The 11,851-nt window shown below is 38.6% G+C and overlaps 1 protein-coding gene across 1 annotated transcript; it reads right to left on the reverse strand.

The window, feature by feature from the left end:
- Positions 1-21: 21 nt before the first annotated feature.
- Positions 22-8,412, reverse strand: LOC126403501 (V-type proton ATPase subunit S1-like). The gene is made up of 10 exons (XM_050066225.1): positions 8,252-8,412; positions 6,560-6,680; positions 5,731-5,805; positions 5,444-5,637; positions 5,304-5,341; positions 5,092-5,177; positions 4,713-4,939; positions 4,579-4,614; positions 2,116-2,353; positions 22-1,965 (listed from the first exon to the last, which is right to left on the reverse strand). The coding sequence occupies exons 1-10, from the start codon at positions 8,371-8,373 to the stop codon at positions 1,753-1,755; spliced, it is 1,350 nt and encodes a 449-aa protein (XP_049922182.1). The 5' UTR covers positions 8,374-8,412; the 3' UTR covers positions 22-1,752.
- Between the last annotated feature and the right edge of the window lie 3,439 nt (positions 8,413-11,851).

Below are 11,851 nucleotides of genomic sequence, written 5' to 3' on the forward strand. Positions count from 1 at the left end.
ACATTACACAACCCAGTTAAATCACAATATTATATCTTTATTTTCATTTAAAGACAATGTACACTTCATGGCAATTGCACATTAATAAGTTCAACAAAAGCAGAATTGAGGCACTGTTATTAAATTTGTTGATGAACCTGAAGCAAGTGGTAAACTGTTTCCTACATAAATATTGTGTAGACAATTTTTGTTTTTTAGGGACTGTTCTTTACTTATCAGAGGAGGAGGGTGACTTCGGGTTTTGAATTTTGACCCTCCCTGAAGCTCAAATGCTCTTCCTTAAGCCTCCCTGAGTGACTAGTGGGAAATGCATGACCCTCCCTCCACGCAAATTACTTATTTAATTTTTAAAATTTACCCTTTGATGTTTTAAAGTTAAAAATTAAACACCGACAATGTTGACATTAAAAAAAAAAAAAAAGCAGAACTGAAGCACTGATATTTTATTTTTTTTTATAAGTGGTAAACTGGTAAAGTTTTTTTTTTTACATAAATAAAATATTCTTAGGAAAATTTTGTTTTTAGGGACTGTTCTTTACTTGTCAGAGGAGGAGGAGGGTGACTTTCCAAAGCTCCAATATTTTTCCTTGAGCCTCCCTGAGTGACTGGCAGGAAATGCATGACCCTCCCTCCACCAAAAATTATTAGATTTTTAAAACTTCACCCTTTAGCTTTTGAAAGTTTAAAATTAAACATTGAAGATAGACCCTGAAGTTGGAAAAAGCCTTGGTTTTTGACTCGTGTCGCGCGTTGGTTCGGTAGTTCAAACTGTTAGCCAAATTTGAAATGAGACGTAGAATTAAGTGATTTTGATTAAATATCACTATTTTAAGCACAGATTTAGTTATTGTTTTTCCTGACGGAGGTATTCGCCAGACATCGTGACCAAGGACTGTTGGAAATATGAAAATCCAACAATAATTCCTTTTTTTAGCTTCTGGCTGTGATAAATATCTTACAAACCAGCCTGCATGTTTTCTTTAAAAATCTGCGGTAAAATAAATACAAATTACAACCGTTTAACTTTGTATGCTTCTCCCCTAAGCCAAAATAAAAAACAAAAGTCCCTCCCCAGTGCTTAAAACAACATTTGACTATGACCTCTTTGCATCACCCCCTTTCCCCTCATAAATAACAAACAGTCCCTTAAGTGGTGGCACTTGGGTTGGATTTGTCTGTGCAGAGCTAAATCCAAGGTTTGCATACTTTGTAAGGCAATTCCAAAACACAGTCACAAACAGCAATCTACTCTTTATATACAGGCACTTCTTTCATAACCAGTAGTCTTTAAATTACAGTTGAGTTGGAAAAAACGTTTTAAAAGTAAGAAGTGAGGTCTGAAACGGTCCTACAGCATCCAGCAATCACATTCATGTTGGCACACAAGACATTCTCTGGTGCGAGAAATTATTGCAAATGATTTTAGGGAAGGTAGCCACTGTGTCTGGCCAACAGCGGCACAAAAACATCTTTTAGCACTCGAAATCAGCTCGTATAAAAAGGTGCATCCACTTTGGCACTTGCAAATGTGGCGAGATGAAAAGGAATGTGCCTTGCAAGATTAGGGTGTCCCAAAGACAGCTGTGGAAAGATTTGGGAGAGTAACTACAGGGGAGAACATCAGAGGAAACGTCCATGTGCCGGACAAATACCTTCAAAGGAAAAAAGGCCCAAAGACACAAAAGCAACACGACAAGGAGGGACTCTCCGAGGAGGCACTGAAGGACCGAGGAGTGTGTGTTCAGGAGCGCTTCACTCCGCCTGAGGCACTGATATCGATGGACCTTTGGGGTCGTCGAATCGATCCATGGTGTTAAGCTGCATGATCATGTGCAGACCATACACGAAAATTAACAGCATGAGCAGTGAGGTCAAAAGCCCCATCCAAATCCCTGGAGTGAAGAAGCCTGCACAGTCACTGGCATAGGAGAAGTTTGTTCCGTTGGCCAAACCGAAGCCCTGAATCTGTATCAGAAAATACATAAAACATTCAATGAACAGGAAGCCTTAAGAGACACCTGATTATTAAAAACACTCTCCATTAAAAAAAGTACTTGATGCACTGCTGTAGGAATATCGATTGGCAGGATGTGTAACGCAGCGCTTTAGTCGTACCTGGAAGTCGACAAAATTGAGCCTCCAGTCTGAGATGTTTGGGCTGGTGTTGTTTGTCACTAGCAGAGGATCTATGTAGTTGGTGACGGACTGGCAGTGGAAGGAGTACTCTGCAGGGGCGTGGATGTAGCGGGCCCCGAAGAAAGTTACACTTGTACCGTTGAACTGCAGCTGCACAGAGTCCAGGGTGAACCAGTTCCGTGCAGACACAGGATAAAACCGCTGACTCATGGAAAAACTGGAGATGAACAGAGGAGCATCTTAATCACAGCATATCAGAGGGAAAGAAGTATTCATCACTAGAACTGTGACAGATTTAAACTATTGTTATTCATTAATCTATGGTCAAATTGTTCAGGAAATTACACCCTTCCAAAAAAAACAGACTGAAGATTGAGGTAGACAACAACACATGGCACTACCTTGGCACACTTTAATATTCAACAAAAGAAAAACGTAGACTAAAAGTGAATTACTCTGAAGAATATGGTTTACTTTAACGCTGAGCCTGAGTGATCCAGCATTTTCAAAGATTAAAGACCCTGAAAACTATGACTGCTCCCTGATAGTCGACCAAATGTTAGTCGACCAGGTAACTGAGTGTCAAAATAAATCCAAACCTATATGACTGGACCATGTGGGAGTTTAATTTGAAAGGACAGACACAGGAAGTGTCCACGCTCAGCAGTCAGACAGGAGTCAGGTTAATTTCCAGGGCTGGTACCTGCGGTTATTCCACAGGCTAGTTAATAACATGTCGGGCAGGAAATCCAAAGTGTGGGATCATTTTGAGAAGGTGAAGGACGAACCCAAGGTGATATGTAAACTCATCTTCATTGGTCGACTACAAACATGACGTATCATCTGAAACATGGAAGTAGCTACATGCCCATTAGCCCACAGCATCATTAACAGGCGGCTCGCTCAGTGTGTGACGTGCACTTGTAGATAAAATATAGGCCTATATTAATGAAGGTTCATTAGTACGGTTTTGTATTTCTCTGTAATGTAGCACAGTGTTAACAATGTTACTGATACTATTCTTTCTCACACCCTCAACTCAAACCATTGTGTTGCCCCGCCCAAAATATATAATCTAATAATTAAATTAATATCGTAAACATGCGGGCGACTAGTCGACTAATGGCCCTAAATGACGACTATTGGCCGACTATGAAAATCCTTAGTTGGGAGCAGCCCTACTGAGAACACAATGAAACCTGAGTTTTTGAGTCTTAATGCATAATACCTAAAGATGATGTTTTTTCAAATCGCAAATTTTTACCACAACAGAGAATCACTTAAAGATCTGAAATAATTTTTTGGAAATATAAACAAATAATCAAAGGAATAGTTCAACATTGTTGGAAATATGCTTGTTAGACGTCTTTCCAAAAGTTAGATGAGAAGATCGATACCACTCTTAGATCTGTCCTTTAAATATGACACTGCATTCAGCAGCTGGTTAGCTTAGCTTAGCATAAAGACTTGAAATGGGGAAATGGCTAGCCTGAGTCTGTCTGAAGGTTTACAAATCTACCTGCCAGCACCTCTAAACTGATTATCAACACTTAACATATTGTTTGTTTAATCTGTGTAGTGTTGTATGACAGAGGTTTTACAGGGGTTACGAGTGGGACTCTTTCTTGGCCAGGCGCAGTGGAGTGACAGCTGGCCAAGAAAGGAAATTTTTACATTTCTGTTGTTGTTTGGATTAAACAAACGAGATATGACCTGTAAGTGAACTTTAGAGGTGGAGGAAGAGGATTTTGCCACCTTGGGACAGAGATTGGATGACAGTTTCCAGTCTCTGTGCTAAGCTAAGCTAAACTAACTGGCTTGGGCATCGTATTTAACTGACAGGTATAAGAGAAGTATTAATGTTCAGACACAACAAACTGACTTCAGAGAACTAGCGGCAATGAAGGCCCGCTACTGCGTCAAACACATTGCAAAGACTTCGACAGCCAACCAACACATACATTCTGCACTCGTGTGAGAGGAGCTAACTCTCCATACCAGCAGCCAGTGGTAGTCTGTATTCGTCATTTACAAAGGGATCCTGAAAAACTGTCTTGACGCTAGTTAGCCAGTTAGCACATTACAACACTTTTTTTTTTTATCTTACTCCCTCTTGACTTCAGCTCTTTGTTTACTTTCCTCATTTCAGTTTCTCTTCCCATGCGCTGAATTGAACTGCCTGTCACCGACAGGCTCTGCTGTCACTGATGCCAATTCAACATGCTGAATCAGTGGTAAAAAAGCCAATTAGTGCAGACAAGAGCCAACAGTGCAGACACACCACAGTGACGAGGGCCACAAACGCTCACCGACAGTCAGATATCGACCAATAGCCGACTGTCAGCTTGGTGTGTCAGGGCCTTAACTCTTTATAAGAAAGACAGTGAGCCAATTTCCCAAAATGTCTATCTATTCCTTTAAATTAGCAGTCTATCATCTTACCTTAGAGTAAAGCCTGATGCATAACTGAGGACAAGCCTAAAGTGAAAAAAGAAGGAAAGATTTAAATGACTTATTTCCATTCTCTTGAAAGGTTTCTCTTGAACAAGCACAAAAAATACTGCAGGCCATCTCACAGTGAGTTGTTGGCGCTGCACATGGATCCTGTCAAAGAAGGTGTTTGTGTGGCGAGGTCGATCCACTGTGGATCCTTAGTGACGCTGACGTTGAGATTCTGAACCCAGAGCATTATGCAAGGGTTACCCGACATGTTAAACATGATGGGCGCTTTGACATCAATCACAGGTGCTTGGAGCAAGGTCCGCCCCGCGTGCTGGTGGGACATAGACGTCTCTGAAATCACCTGCAGAGGTAAGTAATCAAAATCAATATCATAATGCTTTATGACTTCATGGGACAGGTGTGTTTGATTTTTTACTGCAGATGATGTTGGGCGAGGACAGAATTTGTCACAAATAAATAAATATTGTATAACTGTGGTACAGGATATCTTACACGTGACGGCCGGAGTCCTGTGTACACTGCAGTGTACAGGACATTTTTGTCTTTCATAACACTGAGAACTTTCCCGATGATTTCATCTGTTGAAAGCAAAATACACTTGAGTTACACATTGTTAAAAATATACTTAACAGTGACAAAAATGCTTTTAATTATATTTATTTAATTATGAATTATTATGAAATTCATAAACATTTAAAACATACCATTTTTGTGCAGGACTTCCTTGCAAGGCTTGTCCACGCTATATAACAAAAAAAAAAAAAAGTCAATTTTTTGCAGAGTTTAAAAGGAAAATGAAACTTAAACTTACACTGACAGATAGGCTGCAGAGCACAAGTCTTACCCTGTACAATAAGGGAGATTGATGAGCAGCAGATTGCTGGCAGATGTGTTGATGCTGAGATGTGACAGAGTTTCTGCATCCACAAGCAGTGGTGAGACACCGAGCTTCTCTTGCAGCAGAGCCAGGACGACAGAGGAATCTGACCACTCTAACGCAGGGAGCGTCACTGACGAGGAAGAGGACTGCAGTGCAGCCTGAAACGGAGTGAGTGGAAAGAACTGTCAGTATCATCAGCCTCACAAAATCATCTTCATTTAGGGCTCATATGTGGAGTTATGAAAATCTACCTTGAGGTTTTGAAAGGCCCCGTCCTGCTTGTTTCCAAACACTCCACCGAAGACTGTGAAGTCGTCTTTGCTTAACTGAACACAAACAAGGACGACACAATATCACAATTCAACAACACGAGCTGGGAAGTGGGAAACCATTTGCATGTAAATAAGACGAAAAATTTAATGCAACCAAAACATCCATCAATCCCATTATCACAGAGAACAGACCTGATAACAATGTGCTGCAGAGGAACTGTGAAAGGGGAAGTAATGCCAAAGCTCATTGTCACACCAGAGTGAGAAGACCGTTACACAGTGTCACATGGGACTGCAGCACAACTACACATGACTCATTACTACTCTGTTTTACCCAATGTACACAGCCAAGGACTGGCTTTCTAACTGATGAATGGTGAAATCTATGAAAACCTGAACAAGCTGAGAGAGAGAAGTCCTTTTCACGTGTATCTTATGCACCATAAATCTAAAACAAACTCCCAGAAAACTGCAGGTCTGCTGCAACTCTGTTTTTTCAAATCAAGGCTGAAGACTTTATTTCTTACACTGCACTGTAACTTTTGTTCTTGTATTTTATACCAGTCGTATTCTTTTTAGCTTGTTTTTAAATGTCATTTTATAATGTGTTTCTTTTGCACCATCTCAATGTTTTTGATGTTTTGCGCCGAGCACTTTTAACTGTGTTATTCCTGAAATGTGCTATACAGACAAAAAGTTGCCCTGACTTCTCCTTGACACTTTTCACCCTCAGCTCCAATCTGTTTAGTGGCTGTAACCACGTTTGCTACAGAGCAGGAATAAAGAATTTGCTGTCTTGGACACTGACCTTGTCTTGCATGAACAACAGCACAGTGTGGGGGCCGTGACCAAAGGCAGAGGTGAGGTAGGCAGACAGCTGCTCATTGGACGTGATGTGACCAGCTGCAGGTGAGGCCAGTGGTGGTAAACTGAACATGCAGAAGAGATGAAGATAAATTGTGATATCTTAACCAACTGTTCTCACTTGCAACTGTGAGTATATTAAAGAGGTACTGCACACTTAAAACATGTTTTTGAGCTGTAAACTAAATGATGTGACTGTACCGTGATGAACCACATCAACTCTGGACTCTGCAAAATCAGTGCTGACATAGATACAACTGGTGGGGACTTATCCACGTCATTAAATTAAGGAATGTCCTCTACTCAACTCCTGCCTCACCCCCTTAGCTTTTCAAAAGTATGCAGTGGGTGCAGTGAGACCTGGGGGTGAAGTTACACTTCAAATACAATCATCATTTCTGCAAAGGCCTGTCAATTATAACATTTAACTTATGTACCAAAATACATCAACCATTGTCTCACTGACACCAAATCAAAGGTCTAACATCACAGGAACTGTGTCAGTGTAACACATTCACACTAAAACTGCATTTGTGGATTTCATTTCTCATTCACACTTAGCTAGAGTAACCAAATAGGGAAGTAAAATCAACTCCACAGCCAGCTGAATGGTTAACATCAAAACTCGAACTCTGAGTCAAAGTCCTACATTCATAAATTTCCTCTGTGGTTAATTTACAACTCATACTTGTATAACAGTATAACAAGAAGACAATGCTGTAGCCACAGCCATGCTGGTTGCTCCTCTCTAACCATCATATTTGAGGTGGAAGAAGTTGACAAAGTGAAACCCTCAACTAGCTGTGATGTCCTCTTGCAGTACTATACTTTAATATTTTACTTCCGTATGAGCGGCCTGTTGTCCCTGACTAATGTGTGTCTGCTCCTTATGTTTGCTCAGTTTCATCACCTGTGGTGTAAGTTTGTTTAAGTAACTGTAGTTTACAGGTACATCTCAGTTCTATTTGTGATGCTGCATCATCACTGTCAATTTATTTAGCATTATATTTGGCAAAACATGACATTAGCATGCTGATAAACCAGGGTTGGAAGTTTGCTTTTTTTCACCTAGCACTGTGGCAGGTGGATTGCAAAATCTAGCAGCCATTCAATAGATTAACATTGTTGTTTTGGCTGGTGAGTGAAGCAAATCTAGCAGCCACATGCGCATTTTACTAGCATCTGGCTGGTGGCTGGTTGCTGGTTGCTGGTGCTACTTACCAACCCTGTGATAACAACATCTGAGAGTAATACAGATCCATTTTGATCACAGAGGCTAACTCACTGCATTACTGGAGCATTAAATAGTGTACGGAAGCGAAAATGAATGCATCTGATTGAGAGAAATTAGCTATGGATATCAGTTTTCACAGTGTTTTAAGAATCATAATATTTATTTGTCGATTGTAACAATCAACTGAGAAACACTGTAAGGTTTGTAGGTCAAAACAAACAGCACATATTTTGTTTATAGCCTCGAAACTATTCATTTAAGCTAAACCAGCTAGTCTAATCAAGCACAAACACAGTTAGCAACAAGTGTTAGCATGACATTAGCATGACAAACAGCCGGTACGCGCTGACCGTTAAAAGTGACGTTTACGTGACAAATACGTGATTAAAAATAATATATTACCCGTCATTTGACCACATGAGAAGCGGCACTTGGGCAGTGGAGCTCCCTGTAGAGAAAAGAGCGAATAAAAAGGCGATAAACGCCGTTAATCTGCCTCGTCTCGACCACCTCGATCCTGCCATTTTTCGTTTTTCCGCAAAGCTATGCTCACGTGACGCAGACCAGCTGACAGCGGGATGACAGTCATGTGTTCTCGCGCGACTTCCGGCTTCTTCTTTCATTCTGCACTGCTGCCCTGCCCCATCACCACACAGACATGCCCTGCCCACAGCTGCCCTCCTGAACCCGCCACACACTGCAGCTCTGTCCATTTTGTCCTGGACACGTTACTCAAAATCAGTGTGAACATTAGCTGGTTAGCATTAGCCACCAGGGACTTCCTTTTAGTGCCACTGCTGCAATGCTAGTGCCACATTTGGTGATTCATAACTCTAGTGTTTGTGTTAAACTGAAGGAGGAAGTGTTCCTTTATGTGTTGAGGAAATTCTCCCATTTCTTAAGATAAATTAACTCTTTAAAACCCTCTCTGATCGACTGGAAAATGCATCAACACGTAGCTGAAAATGATCTCACACCTTTTTACAAATGCTAATCTTATAGAACATGATTAATTGCTGTAGATTAAACTCATCAGCAGTATAAAAGGTGGAAATAATGCTTCATACACTTTAATGCTGCATATTATTACAAAACATATCACAGTAAAACACCGTGACAGAGACCATTTTACTGCATAGTGAGTATTTTTACTCTTAATTGTCTACTTAAAGACACATTTTTATCGTAAGATTTTGAATGCAGGAATTTATGTAGTGAAGTAGCCTGTTTAGGATTTTTAATATAAAACAAAAGCTCAGTACATCATCTTAAAAACTCAGTCACAAATATCTTCACAAGATGAAAAACAAAAAACAAATCCAAGGACTTCAATATAACTAGTAAAGTAAAATACATATACACAACGATAGAGGGTTTACTGTTACACTTTCAGTCCATTACGATCCACCACTCCTGAAGTAGTCTGGAACAGGGCTCCAAATTCTGACAAATATTTGAGTCCTATTCTTATTAGAGAGCCTTAAATTGTATCAGACTTGGGGCGTCAGTGGGTGGCTTAGTGGTAGAGCAGGTGCCCCATGTACAAGGCTGTTGCCGCAGCGGCCCGGGTTTGACTCCAGCCTGTGGCCCCTTGCTGCATGTCATTCCCTCTCTCTCTCTCTCTCTCTCTCCCCCCCCCCCCCCTTTCATACTTAGCTTTCCTATCAATTAAAGGCTAAAATGCCCTCAAAAATATCTTTAAAAAAAAAAAAAAGTATCAGACTTAAAGTATATTTCAATAAAAAAAAAAAAGTATCAGACTTAAAGTATATTTCAATGCATTTTTCAGATAATTGCTAATACACTTATAATATACAAAATATTATTTTTAATTAAATTAAAATATTAAAAAAGTATATTTGTTTTTAGTAGAATTTATTATAATTCATTATGCATTTCAAGTGTACTTAAATTATAATAGAAAAATTCTTCCATAATAAAAAAGTTAGATTAAAGTATATTTTTTAAAAAGTACAGAATGAGCAATAAAATATGTACTTAGGTATATTTAAGTGCATGTTAATGGTCACTTAGTTGTACTTTAGTGTGTCTTTAGATGCACCAAAGACATATAATTAGTGTATTAACCACATTGTTAGTACACTTGAAAATAGCACAGTTTTAGTATATTAATCATGTGCTCATGGAAGTATACTAAGTGTACTTAAATCAAATATACTTTAGTATACTTTTTTTTTTACTTGGGAAGGATCTGAATACTTTTTCCACCAATGATAATCTAATGACATAATACATAATAGTGTAACAGTTACATGGGGACATTTTTCTGCATCAAATACTTTTAATACTTTAAGTATATTTTCCTTATATTTTTTATACTTCTAGGTGAGTAACTTTTTCAATGCAGGATTTTAACTTGTAACAGTATTTTTACAGTGATGTATTCATATTTTAATTTATGTAAAACATCTAATTACTTAATCTAACAATATAATATATAATAGCACAACACTCAAGGGACATTTTTTCTGCATTAGATACTTTTAATACTTAAAGTGTATCCATATATTTTTTACATACTTTTACGTGAGTAACATTTCCAATGCAGGACTTTTACTTGTGACAGTATTTTCACTCTGTGGTATTTGTACTTTTACTTGAGTACAGGATCTAATTTTAATTTTTTAAAAATTTTATATACTTTATTAATCCCCGAGGGGAAATTCAATTTTTCACTCTCTTGTCAATTACACACAGGTCCGAACACACACATGCACAAACTGGACCTATACATGCACTAAGTGGAGAGATGTCAGAGTGAGGGGGCTGCCCATGACAGGCGCTCCGAGCAGTTGGGGGGTTCGGTGCCTTGCTCAGGGGCACCTCGGCAGTGCCCAGGAGGTGAACTGGCACCTCTCCAGCTACCAGTCCACGCTCCATATTTTGGTCTGGACGGGGACTTGATCAGGCGACCCTCCGGTTCCCAACCCAAGTCCCTATGGACTGAGCTACTGCCGCCCCAACTAAATAATTATTTCACCAATGATAATCTAATGATGTAATATATAATAGTATTACAGTCAAAAGGGACATTTTTGACATCACTTATTTTTTTACTTTTAATACTTTAAGTATATTTTCCTTAATTTTTTCATACTTTTAGGTGAGTAACTTTTTCAGAGCAGGATTTTAACTTGTAACAGTATTTTTACTCTGTGGTATTTGTACTTTTACTCAAGTAAAGGATCTAAATACTTATTCCACCAATGATAATCTAATGATATAAAATATAATAGTATAACAGTCACAGGTGACATTTTCTGCATCAAATACTTTTGTTTTAAGTACTTGAAGTTTTATTATCATTATTATTTAGTCGCTGTTTGTGTTCCTATTTACTTATTTTTGTGTGTGTGAGTGTGTTATAATTTTCCATTTGCTTTAATACCACTTGTCACCATGCATGTATTTATTTTAAAGAAAAGGCAGGACTTTTGTAAACACTCATTACTGTACATTTGATATTCTATATGTTCCTTTCTTTTTGTATAATGTTGAAAACTTACTGAACAGATAGTTGAAAAATGTATAATTTTAAAAACTTTTAAGTGAGTAGTATTTTTAATGCAGGACTTTTACATGAAAAAGTATTTTTACAGTGACATATTAATACTTTTACACAGGTAAATGACTGGAATACTTCTTCCACCATTAGCTAATGCTTGTTAGTGTATACTTAAGTACATGACAAAATATTTTAAGCTATAAAAACAAGCTGTCATGATACTGAATGTGCCATACACACACAGACAGAGTGTATGTTGCAGCTGAACTGCTCTTTATCAATGAATGACAGGTACACCTGGCAACTGTCCATGGTGCTGATACACTCTTAAATTTGGGCATATCACCCCTCGTGTCTTCATGTCCTAACATCCATATATGACACATATATATAAACACTGTGAAACAGACACAAACAAGCTAAGAATTTAAAGTTTTGAACAGTTTTTGTTTCTATTGAAAACAGCCTGCGTGCGT

This window comes from Epinephelus moara, chromosome 16, assembly GCF_006386435.1.
Source record: "Epinephelus moara isolate mb chromosome 16, YSFRI_EMoa_1.0, whole genome shotgun sequence".
In the NCBI taxonomy this organism is placed as follows: domain Eukaryota; kingdom Metazoa; phylum Chordata; class Actinopteri; order Perciformes; family Serranidae; genus Epinephelus; species Epinephelus moara.